The sequence below is a fragment of the Pseudopodoces humilis genome, chromosome 1 (assembly GCF_049639895.1).
Source record: "Pseudopodoces humilis isolate 2021_Gansu_Grassland_sample_001 chromosome 1, ASM4963989v1, whole genome shotgun sequence".
In the NCBI taxonomy this organism is placed as follows: Eukaryota; Metazoa; Chordata; class Aves; order Passeriformes; family Paridae; genus Pseudopodoces; species Pseudopodoces humilis.
In genome coordinates this window covers 94,792,896-94,817,763 of record NC_142200.1, presented here as the reverse complement: position 1 = coordinate 94,817,763, position 24,868 = coordinate 94,792,896, and the positions used below count along the sequence as shown (strand labels likewise).

General features: G+C 42.4%; 3 protein-coding genes across 5 annotated transcripts; 1 reads left to right on the top strand and 2 right to left on the bottom strand.

Moving 5' to 3' along the window:
• Positions 1-1,781: 1,781 nt before the first annotated feature.
• LOC102112249 (uncharacterized) lies at positions 1,782-10,073 on the bottom strand. 2 transcript variants are annotated; one of them, XM_005525234.3, is made up of 7 exons: positions 9,965-10,059; positions 8,140-8,381; positions 5,690-6,074; positions 4,299-4,470; positions 3,355-3,533; positions 2,521-2,617; positions 1,782-2,140 (listed from the first exon to the last, which is right to left on the bottom strand). In XM_005525234.3, exons 2-7 carry the CDS (start codon positions 8,332-8,334, stop codon positions 1,984-1,986), a joined length of 1,185 nt encoding a protein of 394 aa, XP_005525291.3. In that variant the 5' UTR covers positions 8,335-8,381; positions 9,965-10,059; the 3' UTR covers positions 1,782-1,983. The 2 variants fall into 2 exon arrangements, with proteins under 2 accessions (XP_005525291.3, XP_087918493.1); XM_088062367.1 differs by lacking the exon at positions 8,140-8,381 and having other exon boundaries at positions 9,965-10,073.
• Positions 10,074-10,085: 12 nt separating this feature from the next.
• TXNL4A (thioredoxin like 4A) lies at positions 10,086-19,818 on the top strand. Of its 2 annotated transcripts, XM_005525235.3 has the most exons (4): positions 10,086-10,214; positions 10,348-10,521; positions 18,708-18,811; positions 19,536-19,818. In XM_005525235.3, the coding sequence occupies exons 2-4, from the start codon at positions 10,369-10,371 to the stop codon at positions 19,705-19,707; spliced, it is 429 nt and encodes a 142-aa protein (XP_005525292.1). In that variant the 5' UTR covers positions 10,086-10,214; positions 10,348-10,368; the 3' UTR covers positions 19,708-19,818. The 2 variants fall into 2 exon arrangements, with proteins under 2 accessions (XP_005525292.1, XP_014109976.1); XM_014254501.2 differs by lacking the exons at positions 10,086-10,214; positions 10,348-10,521 and adding an exon at positions 11,831-11,905.
• Positions 19,819-21,449: 1,631 nt separating this feature from the next.
• HSBP1L1 (heat shock factor binding protein 1 like 1) lies at positions 21,450-24,054 on the bottom strand. Its single transcript, XM_014254510.2, has 4 exons — positions 23,959-24,054; positions 23,785-23,851; positions 22,742-22,898; positions 21,450-21,889 (listed from the first exon to the last, which is right to left on the bottom strand). The coding sequence occupies exons 1-3, from the start codon at positions 24,001-24,003 to the stop codon at positions 22,786-22,788; spliced, it is 225 nt and encodes a 74-aa protein (XP_014109985.1). The 5' UTR covers positions 24,004-24,054; the 3' UTR covers positions 21,450-21,889; positions 22,742-22,785.
• Positions 24,055-24,868: the final 814 nt, after the last annotated feature.

Genomic DNA, 24,868 nt, shown 5'->3' with positions numbered 1-24,868 from the left:
TAATTTTTAAATGCTTCGTTGCAGAGGTTTTTTGCAGCCACCTGTCCCGAAGAGACCCCAGTGACTGCAGAGCTTTTTCCTGAGCCAATCTTAAATAACCAAAATAACAAAATAATATATGCTTAGGCAAGTGTTTTCCAAGAAGGATGTATGCACTCTAAATGGTTTGGTTTTTTTTCCAGAATCCCTGACCATCTGGTTTTGGTCCTGAGAGGGTCTGTAAATTGACAGTTATTTTGTTTTTTCACAGACTATTTATAGCTACCTTTGATTTTCTATAGCAATTTTGGGAAGAGCTGTGGGGAGAGTGTTCAGGGGCTGAAGATGTTGGAATAGCAATCCTGCAGCAATTCTGTTGCCATGTTAGTATTATTTCACTATTTCCAATGGAATGTCTAACTCTTGGCCTGTCCTCCTGTGCTAGAACTTCATTTTACCATCCCTTCAGGGAGCCTGACCATGTTGCAAAACAATGGAAAGTCGTCCTGACTTTATGGAGGTGACAACCACTTTACTGAATTTTCTGAATTTGTTGATTGCTAATAGAAAAGACAATATAAAAAAAAAAAGCTTGGCCCTGGGCTGCAAATCAGGACTGAGCACTAATTTTACTTTAGGTTATGCCTTTACCCGTGATTTCAATGGTAATTCTACCTTTCTTTCATGGCCAGTCAAGATAAAAGCATGTTTTTTGTCCACATGGAGGAGCTAAATCTCTTGGAATTTACTTTGGTTTTCAAAGGATCCCCTCATGAAAAACAGACACTTTTTCAACTATTGGCTTTGCTTTATCATGTAGATGAAGCAGGCTCTTCTTAAATTAGAAAACCTTAGGCCGATGACCACTTTAAAGAACATTTCTTCACTGTTTTCATATAAAAATATAATATTGGAGTATTGTCTGAAAAATGTTTCAGGACGTGTTGGAATGCATGGAATAGAAGCATCTCTGAGTCCCTCAGAGAGAGAAAGGAATTCAGGGATTGAATTGGAGCCTTTAGAGAAACTAAAATATATTAAGCCACAGACATGAAGTAGGAGTGTTTTAGTTTTAAGTAAATAGAAATATGCCTTAAGTGCCTTAAGAGACTGTGTTAGCTAGTAAATGCCCTAGTAATGCCCTAAAGCCTAGTTTAAAGTTCAGTAGTGTTACCTTTTACAAAATTAACTTAGCTCCAGGTGTAATGAAAACATAGCAAAACATTGATTGCATTCTAGATAGAACAGATAGAATCATTTGCATAAACAGATAAAAAAATTTACATAGATTTTGGGTAAGAACCGACACTACTTTCTCACATTAATATTAAACTCAGATTGGTGTAGGAAGACTGTTTTAGAATCGCATTTTTAGCTGATTGGATGATTTATAAATAAAACCCCCCTGTATTGGGGTGAAGAGAGAACAGAAAGAAGAATGAAGAAGAAGGAAAGAAGGTGCTGCTGCTGCTTGGAACATCAGGACTCTGCCAGAAAGCTTTTAGTACAGACTTTAATACTCTGAACTCTTCACCTTCGAGACTGATGTATTCATGCAATAAACAACTTTACAACCAACTACTGCTCTTGTCTCTTTGAAGACCCAAGACCCATGAGAAACTCGACATGGATACAGTCGAATTTCTGCAGGGAATCAATGCTCATTCATCTTCAACAGATTTGAAAGTGTTACACAAACTGCCTGGTGCATGTGCTTGTCATTATGTAGCAAGAAGAAATGGGAACAGAACATTGGTATTCACTGAAATAGACTGAAGAGATCAAAATGCATAACTGCTCAGTTAAAATCTTCAAACAAATCTCTTTTATTAATTTCACTTTATTTTTTGGAATTGTAAGTAACAGAACAAATCAAGTCTGACAGTTTTGCAGCATCATGATGAGCAGTGCAGGAACAGGTTGCTTTATTTTTTTTAGCTTAAAAGCAGTAAGAAATAGTGCCCTCCCATACACAGGAGATTCAGTGGCATCATTTGGCACTCATCATTTGGGAAACACTTCACTTGGAATGGGTTGGTCATTGAGAACAGCCAGTATGTTTGCTATTGCCTCTTCTGCCATCATATGGATGGCTTGGACTGTTGCGGTTCCAATGTGTGGGGTTATGATGACGTTATTCAAATTTAATAAAGGATGATCTCTGGAAGAAACAGAAAGAACAGAATCTATTACACAGGGCACTTACTCTGCTGCCATCCCATCCCAGTTGTGAAGAACTGAACCTCAGAAAACAGCAACAGCATGTTCAGACCAAAGCACAGAACAAGCACAAAGCTCTGGGACACATTTCTTCTTCCCCTCCATCCATCTCTCTCATTGCCTGGCCCATGAGTCAGGCTGGCAAAGAACTGACAGAGGTGGGAAAGGGGAATAACTTGTTGTTTATTTACGATTGTGCAAGACAGGCTGAGATTTTGCCCTTACACAATGATTCTCCCTGTGGAGATCAAAACTATGAGCACACTTTGAACACAGCTTAAAACATTTCAGATTAACAGAATGGGAAACTAGTTTCTTTACCTTGGCAGAGGCTCAGGGTATGTCACATCCAGAGCTGCAGCCCTAATAACCTTATTCCGGAGAGCTTCTACCAATGCAACTTGATCAATAACTGCACCTGCATTGAAATGAAATCTTGATATCCTGATGAGTTAATAAACACATTTTTACCCATGAGAGGTGGAAGGTCTCCAGGGTCAAGTGAGAAAAACTAGAGGATCATCATCTTGTTAGAAAATAGAATGTCTTTTTAATAATCATTAACCAAACAAACCAAAGATTTTATTAATCTTTAATTACAGGATGATTAGGGTCCACTGCATAAGGTTTTTCCTGCGATGAGACCAGTTACAGTCTTTTCCTCATGTTGACACTTCCTGTATTACTATAGACAAATCATTTAATCTCTGCAGACTTTCCACTCTTTTATCTCTGCTTTGTTTACTGAAACGATAATCTCTCTCATATGCTTGTTCAGTGCCAACCAATCTGCCGTCCCATGTGAGTCTTCCTTTCTACACTGCTGTTCCAAATGCTGCTTAATATTTTCCCTCGTACCCTGTTCTCCCTTGCTGATGATAAACCTTTCAGTTATTTTCACTAAAACCCACTGTCTCTAGAATAAGGCTAGAGAGAACCAACCATCTGCTGAGCATCCCTAATTTCCATAGGACCTTTGAAGACATAGCATATGATCCACATAAGCCACCCATTTGTAGACTGCCAGCTACCTCATGACTCAAATAACAGAGGGATATCACAGACTGAGGTTGGAGAGGTGAATGTCTGTAACACAATCAGACAAAACACAATTTTAAGTGTGGAGCCACAAACAGTGATTTCAGAACCTCCTACCTCGGCTGATGTTTATAAGAGTAGCTGTGGGTTTCATCAGCCCCAGTTCCTTTTTCCCAATCAGTTTGTGAGTCTCAGGAGTCAGGTTCACAACCAACATAACGAAGTCAGATTGCAGCAGCAAGTCTTCCATCTTTGCACAGTAGTGGGCAGCAACAGCCTCTTCCTCCTCCTTTCTTCTGAAGGAAAAATGCACACATCCCTGAATTGACACAACTATTTCTAACTGAGTTTAACAATCGGTCAGCCCTAGGAGAGCTCCAGAAAGCACAGAAACTGAGAGGTTTAAGACCAATGTAAAGGATAAGCCATTGATAGGCACAGATGGTGGAACGGATGCAGAAAAGATGTGGGCTACAGGAGTGGTGGGACACTGGAGGAGTGATGTATGTGTGAAAGCAAAGCACACAGGCAATATGAGGTTAGGAGGCTGGGGATACAGCCAGACCCTGCTCGTTTCTCCTGTGTCTATGCCAGTTCCTGTGGAGCCTTTCCTTGCCTGACATGCCAGTTAGGACTTGTGGTTGAAAAGAAATGAAGTGTGAAATAAAGGGAACTACAAATCCACGAGAAATTAAGACCTTTGTCATTGGTGCCAGTGTGATGAGTGATCTGGCTAGGCTGAGGAGGCTGGCTGGGAGGAACAGGGATGCTGCCAGAAGCCTGAAGAAGAGTCTGTGCCACAAGGGCACAAGACTTGGCTTGCTTGGACAACATCTCCTGAATGCTTACACTGTCCTTGTTTCAAACTGATAGTGGGTAACCAGGGCAGGGCAAGTGCAGGGGAAACAGGAGGGAGCCAAAGTGAGGAAGTGGTGGCAGAATGGTGTTTATCACACTGCTTACAACTTTCACAAGTGCATAGGAAGGCTGGGGACAGAGCAAAGCTGTGGCTTCCATCACTGCCCCCTGGACAATTAAATACAGAAACCAGATGTCTTTACCTCCGGTTTCTGTTATGGTACAGGATCCTCATGTTGAAGGCTCTGGCTCTCTGAGCCACTTTGTATCCAATGCTGCCCATCCCAATGATCCCAAGTGTCGCTCTGGTTACTTCTACTCCCAGCCAGTCAACAGCAAAATACTTTGTGTCTGGAGACAGGGCAATCTGGCAGCCTGCATGTAAATAGATGTTGAATCGTACAAATCAACCATAAACGTAGGCCTGGGGGAAAGAAAAGGTTGGTACACCAGAGGGGCTCTGGAGCACCCCATACAAACCTTTGTTGATTTTGACCAGTTTACATAAGGGCCTGGATGGTGCCAATTCCTGCACCTAGGTCTGAAACCAGTAACACAGTTGGATCCTGGGGTAATGGCGGGGGTGGGTACTGTGCTGGGAGGAATGACTCCTTGGGGAACTAACTCTTCCACAGCTGGTGTGTTTTCTTGGAAGTTCAAAAACAGCTTATTTGAAACCACCCTGCAAGCATTGACTTCACTTTTGTTTTTAGTGGGGGTAAATATCTCCATTTCTCTCCTGGATCACAACCCAAAGCAGCCTCACTGCTTGAATAGGGATGGTTTCAAATTCCAGCTCAGCCAGGGATCTCTGTGAGCTTTTATACAAAGAACATGAGGTTCAAAAAGATGCAATAGTGAGAAAACATCATGGGGAAAGAGATGGTATTTCATCTCGGGGTGGAGCAGCAGTGACAAGAAGACCATGAGTCCCTGAAGACAGAGGTGGCTTCTTGTGAAAGTCTCTACTGACACCTTCCTTCCCCAGAAGGGCACTGCATAGCAAGGGAGTGGGGAAAAAACCTGCTTTTAGGGACACAAACTAATGCTGGTGATACAACTTGTAACAGCTTTGTCAAAAGGATTATCTTCTATTTCAAAAATAATGCTGATCTCTTCAAGAAATGCAACCCATTGGTTTAGACAAACTCATCACAGAGGCAGGAAAAAGAAGAATTTATACTAATTACTGCTCTGGAGTTGGAGATGTGGTCGCTAAAGCTTTGTATCTTCTTGTAGCTCCTAATGCTTCCTTTGAGGGGAGACAGAAGGTGGTGACATTCAGTTTGGATACACTATGTATTCAGCTTTTACAGCTACAAACAACCTACCCAGTGAACAACCAGAGAAGAATTAAGCCCCAGACATTATTCCAAACAGGATATCACAAGACTTTCAAGTGCATAAAGACAAAAGCCTTACTCTTGTCACTGTTGCCCAAAATAGAAGTGAGACATAGGAGAAGTAGATGCCTCTGAAAGTTAAGGCTTCTGAAAAAGCAACCCAAATATTGATTCAGAAAGATCATCTCTATCACAGCAAAAGTGAGGTATGCCAAAGAAGTAGCTAGGGCCAAGAAATTTTAAAGCATTACCTTCCACTAGTCTTCTGGCAGAGGCCAGCATCAAGGCCATTCCTATGTCTGCTGTTGGGTCTGCCACGGCGTTTGGGGTGTTGGTCACTTTTACACCAAAGCTTGAGATCATTTTCAAGTCTAAGTGATCCACTCCAACCCCAGAGTTTCCAATTACTTTTAAATTAGGCAGGCTTTCTAGAAGCTCACGATCAATAGTTGGCCTGCACTCAAACACAAAAACAGATTGGATTTTTTTGCTCATTTCTTCTTTGTTTCCAAGAAATTCCTTCATGGTGATAAGGTGAAAGTGTTTCTTCAGAAGTGCTGCAAGGTCTTCTAGCACGCCATGAGTTCCTCCAACATCCAGAATCAAAACACCCGGCAACTCTCCTTGTGCCATGACCTGCAACAGGGGAATAGAAGAAATGTTCCTTTGTTTAGGAAAACACTCTGAAACGAGACATGATGTTCCTTTAAAAGTTATCATTCCTATCACAGTCACTTGGTACTAGTGTGGTATGTCAGACAACTTCCAAGTACTTTTACCAAGTGCTGATTTAGACTATAACACCAAAGAATATCCACACTCTTACATCTAAATCCATTACCACAAGCTGTTCTTCTCAAAGAGTTTGATTTTAATCCAGAATCAATATGATTTCATACAAAACCAGTAACTTTTCTGGTAGCTTACTCACCAACGCCTTTCTATAAGCAGTGCTATGAAACAGAGACTGCTAGAAATTTACTTAAACTTCTTGCCTGTTGGTTATGGTTGGTGAAGCCACAGGCAATGTAGGGTGGCACTGAGGCCCAGGTGGGTCTGACAAATATCTGTCAGGGATGGTTTAGGTCTAACAAATTTGCATGATGAAGGGCCATCCTTGGATAGCTGTTAGACTGCTTGCTTTCAGTGTTTTAAATGTTCAGATCTGTACCTGAACTTACCTCATGCAAAATTTAGCCCACCCATGCCTATATGCTGAACCGGTGAGGAAGAGCACTAGAGGTGATACCACTGATAACAGCCCTTCGTGTGAGAACTTTCCTCTGCCCTGAGAGTTTTGAGCCCAGACCTCTCTACAGCACTCCTGCAAGTGCACTCTGCAATAAGATAGGGGCTCCACACACAACCAAACACCTAATTACGAGTTCCTGTTGGCAAAAATGGTAGTTGAAAATTTCCTGAATATCTTAACAATAGCTGTGCCTAATTTCCTACAATTCTTTTCGCTGTGCTCCACTGACTTTCAGTCTCCATCCCATTCTATGTCCTAGAATTGAGTACAGGGAACCTGATGTTGTGCTACCTGAATCACAACAATTTTCCACAGCAGTATGCTGATTTATTCTGGCACACGGTGCTGGACAGAGTGTCCTGCTGCTTCACACCTCTCACAAAAGCCTTCTGTGAGTAATCAGAACTCCAATCTGTGACTAAAGGGTGTCAATGTAGATTGGAAGTTTTTGTCAACCATATTTACTCTTGTTCTGAGCAAACTCAGACTTATCCCAACCATGTCTATTAAATGGTTATAATCTCAGCACCAGTACTGCTGTTTTATCCTGGCCTTGATGTGCACTTCTGCCTCAGTTTCAGTCTGCTGCTGTACGTGGGCTTGAAGGGGCCTCCATGCTAGAACAGGTCTGCAGTTCACCACAATGTCTCTGATAATACTATCTGGCTCTCAGAAGCAGCAAACAAAGCAATGAGATGAACTCTGCAACCAAATTGCAAAGTAAGACAGTGCTTTTATATACCTCTCATCTTTTTTTTTGCCAGCTGAAGTTGTCAGCCCCGTGTGGCTGTCAAAACTGTGCAAATTTCCCAAAGAAAGCAAAGGTGCCTGCATTTCTAAAGAGTATCACTCAACATTACGAGGATAAACTAGATTTGTGTTTCAGAATGAATGATGCACAGAATAAAAGAGGAGTTGATGTCATATTGTGATGGCATTGTCCAGCTTTATGGCAATCCTGGATGGCAGCTAAACCTTATGCTATTAACCAGGGAAAACTGGGCACCAGAATGATCAAGTGACTGGCAAATGCCAGTGATGCAGCACTGTATTACTCCATTTACTTTCATCACCACCTCCTACCCCATTACAATACACCACACATGGTGGGCAGAGACAGACTTGCTTTCACTTTGGAAGCACTTCCTACACTTCACAAGCAGAAAGGTGACCCATGAGGAAGCCTCTAGCTATAAACAAACCAGCTGGTGCACTAGAAACAGGCTAGTGGCATGTTGATGGATCTTTTAATGAGTGTGGGCATGTTGAGCCTGCCACCATTCCAGCCATGTTTGATGCACACAGGACCCATTCATTGCCTGCAGCATTGGTCCAACAACTGGTGTTCTGCTCGTCCCAGGTACAATCTTAAAAAGTCACATTGATAGCAGGAAACTAAAAACACTTAAAGGAACCTCACAGAAGGAAGGGGGCTCTCCAGATACCAACCTTGGTCCCAGCACTTATTGTTCGTCTTCCAGCACTATGTGGGCGTGTCCTGTACCACTGTTTGTAAACCACACTTTTGTGACAGCGATGTCCATGACAAGCAATAACTGGATGAATAAATTTGTAAGCCAAATTTGACTGGCCAGACATCAAGGGAATTAGTTTCAACAGGCTCAATGCTTTGCTCCTGAACATAATTATTCAGTTATCAGATGTCTTGTCCAGTGCACTAAATGCAATACCTGTCAAGAATATGACAATTTTGGTTTTGGTATCATCTGCAGTATCACTAAGTTCCTTCTTTTTTACTAAGTTGTCTCTTCTCCTTTTGTATTTACATAAGGCTATATGCTTCCATGTAGGCAGACAGTCATAATCATACGTAAATCATTGATATAAGGTACGTGTACTAAGTTCTGGTCCTGGCACTGCAGAGAAATCTTAAATAAACCTACGTAATTTTTCCTAGCTCAGTTTTCACTTAAAGTTAACAGGATCGTCATACAGGATCAATTCCTCCCACAAACTTCTCTAATGAACAAGACTAATTAACTGAACAACAACCAGATCGCTAACCAGGGCTGGTGTCTTTCTGAGGACGTGCCCTTCAGAGCTCGATCCCGCGGCGGCTGGAAGCTGCAGGGGGCTCCCGGCTGCTGCCCGCGGCTGGGCACACCCGCTCCTGCCCAGCCCCGCTCCTGCCCAGCCCCGCTCCTGCCCAGCCCCGCTCCTGCCCAGCCCCGCTCCTGCCCAGCCCCGCTCCTGCCCAGCCCCGCTCCTGCCCAGCCCCGCTCCTGCCCAGCCCCGCTCCTGCCCAGCCCCTCTCTTGCCCAGCCCCGCTCCGGCCCAGCCCCGCTCCGGCCCAGCCCCGCTCGCTTAACCCTGCCCTGCCCGGCCACCGCCGGCTCCAGGGAAGCTCCGGCACGGCGATCACCGCCCTCGCTGCCTCTGCTCTTGCCTCCAGTCAGACCGGGCTGCCTCTCCTTCCTCGCTTCCCCTCCTCCTCCTCCTCCTCCTCCCGCCGCCGGATGTCCTAAATAGGCCAGAAAGCAAAACGAGGACCTGCATAGGTTTTGGAGAGCTCAGCAATTGTGGGGCAAAGTTATTTGCCACAAATTGGTATTGTTCCCCACAGCCCAAGCTGCAGCTTGCGTGGAATTTTTATAGTGGAAACGATGCTTTTCTCCCTGCCTGCGGCAAGCTAACTTTTTAAATGAGTGCCTACTGTGGAATTAAGGAAACAGATTGGTCTGGGATGGCCTATGCCAGTGGCTCCATTCTGGAGCCCAGTGCTGGAAGGTGCTGGTTTCGCTGCTGACCACTTCCACTGGAACGTTTTCCCAGAGATTTTGATCCCCAGAGCGATGGGAGAGCTCCCGGAGCCCCAGTGCGACTCTGGGAGCGGCTGGGCAGCGCAGCTGCCACGGCAGGGGCGGGGCTGGGGCATGAAAATGGTCATTGCTGCTGGTGAATAGACTGAAAAAACCTCCCACAACCAGGAGATCCAATGGCACAGAATCACAGAATGGCTGGGCTGGAAGGGACCTTAAAGATCAGCTGGACCCAGCCCCTCTGCCATGGGCAGGGACACCTTCCGCTATCGCAGGTTGCTCAGAGCCCTGTCCAACCTGGCCTTGAACTCTTCCAGGAATGCGGCATGCACAGCTTCTCTGAGCGTATCTCCTCAATCAAATCCCATGGAGCTCCGGGGACTGTACTAACATGGAGAGGTCAGCAGCAGAGTCTGGGGCTCTGATCACCTCTGGTTCGCCCTCCCCGTGCTAGCCGGCATCGCCGATCCCCACGGCGCAGCTCCACATCCCACCTGCGAGGCGGGACGTGGCTGTCCCCGGCCAGCGGCACCACTCGCTGCCCTCCCGTGGGGGTTTCCCGGGCGGCGGGATCTCCTCCCGTCGGGAATCGCGGCTGTCCCGCCCCGCCCCGCCCCGCCCCGTCCCGTGCCGTACCGGAAGTGTGCCGCTCCCCGCGCGCGCGCTCCCGTGCCCGCCCTTCCGCTTCCCGCCCGTGCCGGCGCTGCCGCCGCTCCGTGTCTCTGAGGGAAGGACGCCCGCGGGGTGCGCTGGGGACGGGCCGCGGCGGGATGGGCGGGCCGCGGCGGCTCTCGGTGCCCGGGGAGGGGGCGGGCGGGCGGGGTGAGGGCAGGCAGGGCGGGCTGTCAGCTCCAGCGGCATCCCTGTCGTCCCGCAGGCTCGCCAGCCGGCCGCCAGCATGTCGTACATGCTGCCGCACTTGCACAATGGGTGGCAGGTGGACCAGGCCATCCTGTCGGAGGAGGACCGGGTTGTGGTCATCCGCTTCGGGCACGACTGGGACCCCACGTGCATGAAGATGGATGAGGTCCTGTACAGCATCGCCGAGAAGGTAAACGGGAGCTTTCTGCTCGTTCTGAGCTCAGTGTTCCCCATGGCTTGCTTGCAGCCTGGGGCTGCTTATAACGGGTTCTGCACAGCTATCCCAGCTTTAGGAGGCTTTAGGGAAAGCTGTGTGGTTTCACGAGTGTCTCCTAAAGACTGCCCTGGTATTTGCAGTATTCCGCGGGCTGAGACGAGCATCGCAGGTGTTCGGAAATCGAGGTTGCTGCCTGTTAATAGCCCGTCACTGAATGAGCATCGGCATTCAGGCAGAAACAATGCTCGGTGGTGGGGCTGCTGCTGCTCCGGGTAGCGCAGCACTCTCACTTTACGATGGAAGTGTGTGGTACTTTCAGGTTTCCATCTGAATAACTTGAAAAGTTACCTTCGTTTCGGCTCTTAAAAATGGTGAGGCGCGAAACGTGCGGGATGGTGTTGATTAATCTGTTATTTATATAATCCTGATTAATTTATTAGCGATATTAATCTGTCATTAATGTGTGGAGACCAATAGCATTCCACTGAGTTGCATGGACTGAATTAAATTTTAAGAGCCGAACTCCGCAGCTGTATTCAGATGGAAACTGAATGATTATCAGCAGCTGGTCACTTGCTTAAGAAAGATGCATAGATAGGAAAAATTAGACTGTTAGATTACACAATCAGCTATAATTTACCTTTTCACATATTTGCTAAAGGTTTTGTGAAGTGATAGATGTAGAATATTGACAGCTCTTTATCTGAACCACATGAAGAAAGAAGCAAAAAAATCTGAATCAGAAATGATAACTTGGGTAGGAAAAAGTGCCAAGTATCACAGAAATCATAGAATGGTTTGGGTTGGAGGAGACCTTAAAGATCACCTCATTCCAACTCTCGTGCTGTGTCTTACACTAGATCAGGTTACTCAGGGCCCCATCCAACCTGGCCTTGAACACTGCCAGAAATGGGGCATCCACAGCTTCACTGCCTTCGTACAAAATTCTGTGCATGCTGCATAGTTTGACATGGAGTTGTTTTTGTGGTTTACTTTGTTTTCTGAAGTTTTTTTAAAATAACTTGTGTCTTGAAAATCCCCATGATTAAATATCTGTACCTGCAGCCAGGGGTTGAGATGTATTAGAATGCAGTAAAGAGTTTTGACGTGTTTTAATTCAGTTGTTTTGTGCTCAGCCTGGTGGGAGTGTTATGCTCAGATACTGTTAGTGCGGACTTGTGGCAGGATGCTTGGCAATTCGGCAGACCTGCCAGCAGCTAGGGGTGACTGGGGGAAGAAAGAACAAAGTAACTTCTTATTTAAAAATCTCCCTCTGCAGAAATGGCAAATTAAAGGGGGAGATCCTACCTCATCCTCTTGTTTACAAGCCATGTTTGGATCTCTGCTGTTTTAAAGAGTGAGTAAAAGTTCCAATTGTCCAGGTGTTTATTCTAGACAATAATACAGAACGTTAATGTGCTATAATTGCAGGCTACGTTTGAAGACAATGTGGCCGTATTTTACATTTGTTACCTTGGTGCAATATTATTTTAGACTGCAGCATGTTTTTGGGTAGCAGTAGTGTTTATCAGTACTTTATGATAGGAGAACAGGGTTTTTTTTTCAGTTTGAATCCTTTTGTGGAAAAATAAACTAGAATGCTATATGAAAGTACAAAGTAGATTATTTTCACTGAAATATACTTCACTTACAGTTGACTGGGTTTTTTCCCCTAGTGTTACATGAAAAAGAAGCAAAATTTCACTGAATGTCAAAAAAAATTGTAATTCTGAGATGTTAGATTTTTTTTTTTTTGCTTTGTCAGGATTTTCAACATTGATTGAAACAAGAATTGAGTTTCATAAATTTTGTCTTAAGGACCTTTTCCAAAAATACACTTCTTTTCTTTAAAGAAAACTCATAATTATAAGAGCTTATCCCCTGAAATACAGGGATTGGTTTGCTAAATTAATACACCTTGTTTAAGAAATTATTTATCTATGACTGAATAGTATAAATCAGGTAATTGTTGTATTGGATCACTGTGTTCTTAGTGAAGATTTTTCAAATGTTGTGCATTTACTTAACCACAATCAGAAGTGTGAATAGCTGTGGCTTTTCCTCAAACATTAGTTGTGCTTCTGCATTTCTGCTAAGGGTACATGAAAAGTGGGAGAGGAAAAGAGGATGGGGCAGAGAAAGAGGTAGCTATTAAAAAAAACATATAGTTAATACAGCTACTGGTGTTTGTAATTAAAAGCAAAGTTAATCCATTTACTGATGTCTGTAGTTTTCAAAATCATTAGCTGTAAGCGCTCCTCTTGGCAGTATAACGTCTTTCTCTTTTCCCCTAGAAATTTTTCACCTAAACTGACAGCATAATTAGCAAGAAGAAAAAATCAAATAAATATTGCCAGTGCAGACTTTCAGGTTTGTACTTGCTCTGTTCAGAAATGCAAGTCTGCCAGCCACCTTCAATTTGAGTAATTTGTTGCAAAAGCTAGTCTCAGTTCCTGTATTTTTTCCTGTGAGTTTCTTGTCCATAAAGTAGAATTCTGTTCTTCTAAACACTGTCTAGTAACTGGTTAGAAAGATGAGAAGATGGAATCTTGGATCTTGTTTCAGATTTCCTTAGATATTTGGGCTGTAAGGGTTGCTTTTCAGAGGCAGCTGAAATCTTAACAACTGAAAAAAAGGGGTATTACCTCTGACAGAAATTTCAAGAAACTTCATGACTGTAGTCATTCATCCTAGTCATTAATCATATTTCTGTGTCAATCTCATGTTGTAGGAATTAATTTACTTATTTTTTAGAAGGGTAATGTTAATAAAGAAAGTCAGGGAGGATAACTTCAGAGGACAAATGAGTCCCGTGGCATATGATCTTTTCCTATATCTGTGTTTCCTGTTTACTAGCAAAATGTGTGAACTTCATGGAGACAGGATACAGAATCTTTATCTGATGTTAAAAGTCCTATAGATTCTTCTGCTTTATAGTCTTGAGCCATTCAGTTTAAATATTTCATGGCAATCCTCAGGCAGATACAGTTCTGTGAAGTATTAAGACAGCCTGTACCTGTGGCCAGGCAGTAATGTACTTCTTCAGGCATATTCAGCAGTGTAGATTGGTTAGACTGATTTTTGAAGCTACCATCATTGGGGAAAAGGGGGAAAACAACCACCAAAATTGAAGCCCAGCCTTTGAAAGCAAGTCATAAAATTCTGAATTCATGCTGCTGTTTGACTTAGGTTTTCTACTCTATCCTGTTCCCATGAACAGCAGCTCCAATGGCCTAGTAAGGCAGAGAAAGTTTTGAGTTGACAGATAAGGGAAGTCAGGAGTGTCAGAAATAGTTAATATCTGTCTCTGAAAATGCTTTTATCTTCAGTTGTTGCACAAGTTAGGTGTTGCCCAGAAGGAGGTCTCTTACTAGAGTTTTGATTTTGTTTTTCTTCAGAAAGCAGTTGACTTACTACAACACATTTACTGTATTTAGTGTACGTTATGAGGATAAGCACTTTCAGAATAAACTTGTTATTATGTGTTCAGCTTCTAAAATAGAAGGTTTTTTTCATCGTCTCTACAGTAAATTTCTGTTTATATGAGCAAACTTAGTGTAGTCTCCTTTGTAACTACTGCAACTGCTTGTATTTAGTGGGGTTTGCTTGTTTAGAGTTGCATTTTATTCTAGTTCTGAGGTGTCCATACTGTATCCTCAGTTACAACCTACAAGTCAGAAAGAAAACTTGTTAGCAACCACTGCCTTGACATGGTAGCAAAGCTGATTTTGTACAGGAATGTAGGTTTTCAGCTGACAGCTCTGAGCAATGGATTCACCTCCCAACAGGGAGAGGTCAACCTTTGGCTTGTCTTCACAAACCATGCACATCCACAGCAGTCTGAATCCATGAATACTTCCATTGCTTTTGCTTAAATCAAAGCCTGAGCTAAAGCTTTGTGAATTAGAGCTGGCTGTGTGTGAAGCCGGCTCAGATGCTGCTCTGTACTGCTGCTGTCTTGGCTCCAATATTGCGTCTGAGACAGGAGCTGCTCCTTCAGGCTCTAAAACTGGTCGATAACTGTGCAAAAAGAGAGTCTCTGCAAGGTTTGTCTCATGTTGAAATAAAATGCCTCTTGGTGACAAGCTTGCCCAGCCTGGCACATTAAATTTCCCAGCCCCTAAACATTAAATAGGCCACTGCAGTTCTTCTGCATCACCCTCTCCATGTCTATGTCTCTCATATCTAGTCCCTCCTCAGGCCTGAATCCCAATCTCCTGTTGTGTCGTGGTTTTAAACCAATAACTAAGAAAATTACTTATTTCTTGCTGTGAGATATGGATTAGAACAAGAGCAAAACAGGCATAAAACTTAAAAGGGAAAAAGAAAGCAAGTTTATTGACAAACTACAATAAGAACACCAGAATAAACTTCCAGAAAAACCTTTTCATCCCCTGTCTACCCACTATTCCCTTGTTCACATGACAAAAGAGACAAAACCTTTGGAACTTTGATGGTTAAAACAGTCCCAATTCTTGCTACAGTCTTTTCACCAGTCTTTATAGAGAAACAGAAGTTTCTTCCTGTTAATTTATGGAGTTTCTCACAAGAAAAACTATTTTTCTTATAGTTTTCCATTGCTCTAATGTTAGCTGCCCAGAGCTGCTGTTATTAGAGCCCACTCCTCCCATTTTCACATCCCAAGTGTGTATGGGCCATGAGTCTAGGGATGGGATTTTTAAGGATAAGTTATTCAAAGGCAAAAAGTCTTCTTCATCTGTTTCCGTGAGCTTCACCAGAAAACAGTTTTCTCATTGCCTCTCAAGGCTTCAAATCTTCCAGCACTTCACTGTACCATAATTACTCTACTTTTTACTCAAAATTTACACTTTGAACACTCTATTCCTCCCTATTTACTGTCATGAATTAAAGGAGCGTTTTCAAGACCTTATTGTCCATTTCCATAGTTTTAACAGAAAGATATTTCAGCTTAATTAAAGCATCTTCTTAATTCTCTACCTTTTTTTTCTTTCCTGTCACTAGTAGTTTATAAAGTCTCTTTTCATGTTGATCACTCTCTTTTCTCTGTCTGGATAAAAAGATTGATCCGCAAGTCTCATCTGGGAAATGAAAGAGTTAAAATCTTGCCCAGGCTGTTGTAGGTAGTTCTGTGGCCTCGGCCGGTGCAGGAGCTGGAGCCGTCTGCGATGGAAAGCTCCTCATGGCTGCTCTGAAGAGTGTAGTCGCCGCGCCCAGCCCGCTGCAGGCCCAGAGCCCTCTCTCCTTCTTCACTCAGCAGTCTCCAGTGAATCCAGCCACAGCAAAAAACCTGCAGCCGAGCCAGAGATCGGCTCGGCCCGGCCCGGCCGGAGCCCGGAGAAAACCCCCTCCACAGGGCCCGCATCCCCCGGCCGGGAGACGCTGGGCCCAGCCCAGTCCCCGCCCGGCCGCATGGCCTGGGCAGGGAGCGGGAAGCCTGGGGCTCTGCCGCCCTTCCCAGCCAGGAAACAAAGAGAGCCAAGAGAGCTCTGGTTTTACACTTTAAGGTAGGGTTCACAAGTTGATCTCACTTTTCAATGGCCTAAACTGCTGTCAATTCTCAGCAATGACCGATAATTGGTCAGGAGAAAAGACGCCAGGCAGATCCCAGCAACTTAAACTTTCTTAAAGGTAAAGTAACTCCATGACATGTTGCTATCCTTGGCAGCCAGTGTCCAAACTCAACAAAGCACACCCTCATTCAATGTGCTTGTGAGCCAACTCATTTTGGAGTGTCAATCTTGCCAAATTTGAAATTAGAAAAGCAAGGGGTAAAGAATAGAGCCACTTTTAAAGTTTTGATTTCAAATTTAAGTCCAGCTTTACGGTCTCCTTTAGACTTAATATGAGCTTTTAAGCAGGCGACTGTCATCAGTTTCACTTCTATAAAAGTAGGTCAGAGAGAAGGAAGATTTAATGAATGTCTTGCATACTTGGATTCTGGTGATGACTTGCACATGGGCTGTGCAAAGATGATTTGAGTGATCCAGTCCTTTTTAGTAAGATTTATATAACAAATTAAGACTTTTATAGTCTGTTTCTCATGTATGAAATCCTAGGCTGTTGATGATCACTGCTAGTGACAAGCATTTCTGGTTCTGCAACAGCTCAACTAAATTAAATGCATATAATGTCAAACTAACTTTAAAAGGGTTTTTATTCCAGTACTACCTGGAGTACAGAGTTCTTGGAAGTAAAATTTTGGTTTAGGAGTGCTTTTGGAGTGGTATTCTGGTGCAACATGTAAATCTTGAACTAATCTTTCACCAAACAAAACAGGTCCTAAGAGTGTTTTATTAATTCTAGGTTTACATTAGAATAATTTTCCAACCTCCAAATGAAGTAATTGTTTAAAGATGTTGTACTCTGTCAAAATTGCTGAATGTGTTGTAGAAATTTCCCCACATGGTGAAGGTGTGCTGCTGATGCTAAAAATGCCAGCAGGGTGGAAGAAGTAATAATAGGATAAAATAAAAATGGCTCCTCGGGTGTTTTGTTTTCTAAAAAAAGGACCAAAACCCCCACAATTATCTTTTGCCTGCCAGGGCTCACCAGGGAGTAGCTTCAGTCACTTCTGGGCTTAATTGTGTTGACTCTGAACATCCCATTAAAGTTCTTAGAAGTCTTTAATGTAAAATTGAAATGGGTGTGAAGGATCCCTTCAGAGGCTTTGATAGTATGACTGTTTCAGTTTACAAGGCTTTACCTCTTGCCTAATTTAGAACATGGCTTAAATGGGACATTTTCATTAGAATATTGACTGAATCTAGGACTATAACTGGCTCCATAAAAGCACAGTAAAATTTTTAAATGCTGTTTCACTCCAGAAGAGATTTTATTTTCTTTGCTAGTAATACTTACTTACATTCTTGAAGTGTGATTATTTTTTATAATTTTGAAACTGTCTTGAAGCAGAAGTCCATAAAAAATTATTTACTCTGTGCTTCTGAGGGTTTTTTTGCTAAATAAACATCTTCGTACTTTCTCAGTAAAGTGCTTGCTAGGATGTTTATGTACAGGCTACACAATGTATCATATTTTTCTCATATAAACTAATCCTGCTCTGTGAACTAAAAAAAAATATTGTTCCATCAGGCAGATATTATACTCATCATAGCATTTCCAGACTTATGATAGCAAAATTAACATGTAGGAAGTACTGTCATGAGCAGTGAGTTTGTCATAGGTTTTAGACCATGTGTGTTAACCTCAGGCTGGTAATTCTGGGCAGTCAAATGGGAGGGACCAAAATTGTGTTAGCAGGTAACTGAGGATGGGGAGGCACAATTGTGCACTCCTGGTGAACTGCATGAGCATTTGATAATATACCTTACAGTTGAATGCTTGTGCAATTTGTATGACTTCTGACTTAAAATGTAATGTGTGTGCGTGTGTTAATTTCTGCTGTGTACTTAGGAGCTGTGTTTAGAAACCAAAACTTCCCCTGATTCCACTTAATGACAAGTATTCAACATCTGGGGAAACAAAAATGTGACCTGGTTTTCTTGCAGGAATGAAGGCATTGACTGTGACACTAGAGGGGAGGGATTCTTTTGCATCTGAGTAACTGCAAAATGAAAGCCAGTTTTACCAGAATTGTCCAGACAATAGCATCTCATCAAGATCTTTATTTCTTTAGCAATTACACTTTTAAGTTTTAGCTTTGCACCTCTCAAAGAAAGCTACCAGTTTTTAAATTAAATTATAAGTTTCCTTTTCATTTAATGAGTCTTGTTAGATAAATTGGATGTTATAGAGGGAAAAAATGCTTGGAGGCAGGCACCAGGGCGTTGTAGATCATTCATTTTCTGAAGTCCATAAGCAGCTGATGGCAGAGGCAAAATGTGTCGGCTTGGCTTGCACAAAGCAGTTATTCTACTTGTTTAGAGCTGTGCATGTTACTGTGAGTTCTCAGTATTATATAAAGGGCATTTGTTCCTTTGGATGTTGATTTAGCATAGTATCTTTCCTGTTGACACTGGTTGTGAAATAAGCTTCTTGGCTATATTGAAAAATATTTTCTATGTTAACTGGTTATTGTGGTTAACAATAAAAGCAAGGCTGTTTATTCTGATTTTATGACTTAATAATTTGGAAAAAAAACCTTATAATAATGAAAGCTTATGTCTTTTAGTTGGTAATACATACTGCTTTTGTATTTCCTGTTTTCTTCTGTTTAGGTTAAAAACTTTGCTGTTATTTATCTTGTGGACATCACAGAAGTACCAGACTTCAACAAGATGTACGAGTTGTATGATCCGTGTACCGTCATGTTTTTCTTCAGGTAAGTGATAGTTCTGGAATGTAAACTTCCATTTAAACTTCCTGTTTCTCAAATACAGTGTCTCAGCAGATAGTTTCCAAATGCATAGGAGCACACTGATGCCTGTGTTTTCATTGCTCTACAGAAGAGTAAACTGATTATATAGGAAAGTGGCTTATTTTCCAATTAGCCTGGTAAGAGTGTTTGATAATAGAGTGCAAATTAGTGATAGTGAAAACTATGGTTTTCACTAACCAAAAATGTTTTATTATCCATTGTTCATAGTTTTAAATCTCAAACTTCCTGTAGAGAATGCTGTAGTAATACAGCAGTCAAGCTTGCCAGACTTGCTTTCAAGACAAATCAAAAATAATAAGGTTTTTTTAGAGTTAAGGTTTCTATATTGATGAGGTTAAATGTTCTACTGACAAGCATGGAATTCTCTCTGGATATAGACAGTGGTGTCAAAGAAATACAAATAATAAGGAATATGCTGAAGGATAATTGCACTGAGTAGCCATTTTGGAGGAAAGTTTGGAGTCCTTATTCTTGCTTTAAAAATTGGCAATAAAATGTCAGCTTGAGTGAGAGGAGGGGATATTCTTCCTTTAATGCTTGTTTTGCAAGCCTGGTTATGTTACAAGGGCTTCCTCTGATCCTACAAAGCACTGGGGGGGGTGTTATAAGATTTCTTTCAGAATTGGAATACCGTATTAACTTGTGTTTTTGTTCTTCCTCTTTAAAGGAACAAACACATCATGATTGATTTAGGTACAGGTAATAACAACAAGATCAACTGGGCAATGGAAGATAAGCAGGAGATGATTGACATTATAGAAACTGTTTATAGAGGAGCCCGCAAAGGTCGAGGTTTGGTGGTATCGCCGAAAGATTATTCCACTAAATACAGATATTGATGTTTCTTTGGGCTGCCTTTTTTCATAATCCTATGTCCACTTAAATTTATTTCTGTGTATGTGTGTACATATATGTATATTAAAAGAAAAAAAAACCTACAAGTCCTTGAATTTTGAGCATAATTTAAATTATTTAAAAGATTTTAATTCTGTTTGAGAAGTAGAAGCCTCAAACCCTGAAACTGTCTTGGCTGCAGTAATATTGTAGCTGAATTTTGGGGTTTTCTTTTTTAAAGACTTTCTCCTTTGTTGTCCTCTTGGTATTACATAATTTTGTATACAAAAAGCCTGTTTGCAGAAAAATATTTCAACTGGTTTTGTTTGCCTTTATTACACAAATATCTGAGAAAACTATATTATAGTTGTTTTTTAAAAAAAAGAATAAAGCTGAGTTGCACTCAAGTTTTTTCAGTTACAAGACAAAGAATTTACTTCTATTACCAAGTGTGTTGTAGAGGATTTAGAAAGTGTGAAGGAAGTAAAACAAAAGGGTCTCATTTTCTGCTCAAGTTAATCTGGGAGTGTTTTTTTTGTTTTTTTTTTTTTTCTGGTTTAATTGATTTTGGAATAATTTATGTTGGAAGGGGCCATTAGCCTCCCAGTCATAGTAGGTTCCACATGGTCAGGTTGCCCAGGATTGTGTCTAGTGTTGAGTATCTTGTTTGAACTAGATGACCTTCAAGGTGTCATCCATCCTAGATGATTCCACATTCCCTAAGGATGGAGGTTCCTCAGCCTTTTTGGACGGTCTGCTGTTTGAGCACCTTCATAGTTGAAAAAGGTGTTCCCTGCATCTAGCTGGTGTTTTCTGTGTTTCAGCTTGTGTCGAGTAACCCTGGTGTACAACATCTCCAACAAGTGTCTGTTCCCCGTGCTCTGCCACAGGATGGTGGTTGGCAGCAAGAAGCCATGGCTGTTTCTTAAGGCCGGACTAACAGATTTCTCCCAAACCTTGTATTTGCTGTATTCCACTATATCTTGGTGGTTGTGTTTTACCTCCCTGTCACCACTGCATCTCTTGCACTGGGGAGCCCCCAAACTGACAGAATATTGTGGGTGTGGTGTCCCAGCGAGGTGAAAAACTTGCTGGCCCTATTGTGCTAACACTGACCAGTGAGTTGCTGCAGCCTGGGCACCGTGCCTACTCAGTCAGCCTTTCCACCAGACCCCTTTCCTGCAGAGCAGTGCCAGCCAGCCCCTCACACCTGCCCAGCTTGGCATTTTGAACTTCATCAAGGTCCTGCTGGCCCATTTCTCTAGCCTGTCCTCCAGCATACTAATCTCTCCCCCAGTCTGACAGTACGTGCATGTCTACACTGATTAAAGCAGTAATTGGAATGATTTTTTGATATTAATGAAGTCTGTAATAGAAGGATTTCTCCCTCATTAGCTGAGGCATTCTGTGAACCTGGCAATGCTTCAGTTTCTGCATTTATGGTAAAAGGTTCCCATTATATTTCAAACTAAATCTTCCCTGCAAAGAGTACCAATGCTTTGGTGTACAACCACTTTAAAGTTAGTGCAGATGTCCTTTTTTCCAGCTACCAATTTCTTCTTCTGGACATGCTTGGTAACTAGAATTCCTCATCTATTTCCAGGTCTTTAAATAAAATAAACTGTTTTCATCAAAACAGGTAACATTAAAGAACTGAAATGGTCACAGTATAAATACCTGGGTGATGTTACCTGCACTGGTGTGCACAGCTGTGGCTGGGCTTGTGCAAAGAGCAAAAACTAAGCAGTTGTAGCCTACAAATATTGTCATCTTTTTAATACAGAATGGTTTATTCTAAGAACATACAAGCTAAAAAGGCAACAAATATTATTTTAATATTAAAATAAATACATTTTCATACATTGAAAACATTTGTGATTGGGTAAGTTCACTATATAGGATATAGTTTTCTATGCAAAATAGTGGCTTTGCCTTCTCTGGAACTAACAGTTCTTTATCAGCTCCAGGAAATACAGTGCCCCATTTAGATGAACAAACACAGCTTTCTATTTTTTTCCTGGAGAAATAGTTTAAAATCTTTTTTTCAAGGTTCTGTTATGACATGATGCAAACACATTTTTTTTCTCTTAACATTTTTTGTCAGTGTGACACTTGACTGTAGAATCTTAGAGTCAGTGCTGTGCTGTTCTCCCTTTAATCCTCCTCAAACACATCCTCATTTCAGTCCTGCAAAGATACAGTGAATAAGTAGGTTAGTGATTTATTCATGAATATGATTCAGCATGGAGATAGGAAGATCTCTGTGCACTTAAATACATCTTTATTGTCTTTCTGCATTTCTGAAAATTATTGCGTACCTTGTGCAAAAGGCATCAGAATTAATAGATGCCTAAATTACTTCAGAATATTTACAGACATTCATGTCTTTCGCTGGGTAAGAAGTTCCAATGACAAGAATAATTGATGTGTCTCAATTTGAATCAGGAAATTGTGCAGCAACAGGAAGACACCATCACTTGCAGCCACAGAACACGGAAGCAGTGCTGCCTCAAATTCTAAGAGCACAGAGTCAGGCATCCATCAGGGTGGCATTTGCAACAGATGGATATAAAATCCAGAACACAATCCTGAAATGTAGCATAATTATAAAGTGATTGACTATAATTTACTGCTGTGTTTAGGGTGAGTGCATGTGAGAGCTGTGCTCCAAGCCACACTGGCAAGCTGTAGCAGGTTTAAAAGCAGAGGTAGATAAATTTACACCAGTGAGAATCCTCAACTAGGTTGGCATACCTGAGGGACAAGAATGGTGGGCAAGAGCACTTCAAGCCACACACATTTCACTAGGAATGGACAGCCTCGGCTCACACACTTGGGGTGAGTTAGCACTACCCCCTTGTATATGGCACTCAGGTGGAACAGAGGCAGCAAGAGACAGTTTTTCTTTTGCAAAAGTGGTTGCATGCTTTGGCTCTTGGCAGAAAAAAATTCCAAGGTATATTAAATATATTTTTAAAAACTACACTTTCAAATCCAAGAAAATGCAGGTATACTAAATATGTAAACACCATTACTCACCCATCACTCAAAACTAAGTGGAAATGTATAAAACACAGAAAAACTTAAGTAAGTGTCTTTACTCCCAACTCTTCATTGCTGTTTTCTACCCCAGCCTCTGTCATCAGGTCAGCAACACGCTTCTCAAGGTCATTGATGCGCTCGCCCATTTCTTCCAGTAAAAAGTTAAAGATAACTTATTTATCAATAAGAGTTCTACAATTTTACAGGTTTTTTTCTTCTGTAAGAAAAACAAAATGTGTTCCAGATGTGCCAGCCTTTTACTTGTTCAAGTTTAATGCAAGATGAAGCATGCACAAGATGGTATTGTTAGAACAGAATCCCACATCCTCTTAGGACAGATAAATAAGCCTTCAAATTCTTAGTATCAAAAGCCTTTGCAAATATTAGTCAATGAACTGTGTAAGAGATTGCTTTCTTTCTGAGGAACTATTTTAGGTGATACCATACCGTTAACCTACACAATCAGAATATGAGTGCTATACAAACATTGAGGAAGCAGCTGCTTCCCGGAAGGTCAAATTTCTGAAAAAAAAATTTAATAAATGCTTCAGAAAGCAGAGGTAGTTTCTCTAAGTACATGTAATGAGAAAGCTCAGAGCCCCTTCAGGTCTGATTTTCTCCTTTTGAGGCCTCACCTTGTCATGCTCGGGCCAACAGCTTTTAAACCGTGGCTTGTTCAAGTTGCGTTTTTGGAGACGGATGCTTTTTTAAATGCACCTCCAGAATCTTTACACATCGATGCTTATTTTACTTGAAACCCGTAATTGCTGCACAGAGATTACCTTGCTACTTGCAGTAAAACATTTTTTAGGATTTCTTTAGAAAAAGAGATATATAAACAGGCTTGGGGGGGGAAGTCAGGTGCCTTTACGTCATAGGTGTTTAGCCATGTCACTTACTCTACGCTAATTTGATGTTTAAGAAAGAAGCCCATCCCCTGTTAGAAGCAAGGACCCCGCCCGCACCCATCAGCGCGCAGGGGGCCCCAGCCACGGGGTCCGAAATCCAACCTCGGGTACCCCACGTTCCAAAGAGGATATTTCTCAGCGTTAACTTTTCCGTCAGAGCCTGAAAATTCTCCTGCAGCCGGCAGAGCAGATTTTCCGCCTGCGGGGAAGGGATGGAAATAAGCACAGGGGAAGCAGCAGGCGCCGGCCGTACAGGAGCCCCGCAGCCAGGCCACCCAGCCCGGCCCCGCTCCCCGCCCCGCTCACCAGCTCCGGCAGCTCCACGGCTCCCGGCGGCTCGGCGGCCGCCATCGGCTCAAGCTCCGGCTCCGGCCCCGGCTTCGGCCCCGGTTCTCCGCCCGCCTCCGCGGGCGGGGCGGGCAGCGAGCGCACGGCCCCGCCCGCAGCGCTCCGCAGGGAGCCGGGGAATCCTTAACTGCCAATCCTTTATTTGCCGAAGAAATCATCATTCCGTACGGCAGTAACTAAATAAGGATTTAGAGGTTTGATCTTAAGAGGTCTTACTATATATATATATGTATATAACTTTTTATTCTGTTTTTTTAAGGTTTGCTTCCTTTTCCCCTGCGTAATTAGTTTTGTGAGATGGAGTGGTAAAAATACCGTGGTGATTGAAGTTCCTTGCACTGCAGTGTCGAGCGAGACAATACTAAAGGCATCAGGAAGAGTCGCACGGTGCATCTTGCAGCACCAGTATCTAGGTCATCCGTGGCTTTTGGGCTGCACAGCGTAAAAAGCTCCTGGTGCAGCTATTACAGAGGTGTCTTTCTTCTGGATGCTGGGAGTGTTGCCCGATGTAAATGAAGAGGTTTCCAGTTTACTGTGTATTGTTAGGAGCATATCACTGTTGGGCAATAAATTACCTTAGTCAATTACTTTGAGTAATTATATATGCTAGATACGCCAAATATGTGTCTTCATCCACAAGAAATTTCTGAGTTAGGAATGACTTCAGTTGCTGTAAGCCTACCACTTAGAATCTTCCTTAATAAACTTAATTGTTTTCCTTCTTGACCTTCCCCACCTCATTTGAGAGGGTGTGTTAATCTCTGAGGTGAAATTCTGGCAGCAAAGCCAACCTCCGAATTGCTACCTGCTTCCCATAATTGTGGCTTCTCTGTACGGCCTTATCTTCCCACTCTTTCAGGTTGCCCTT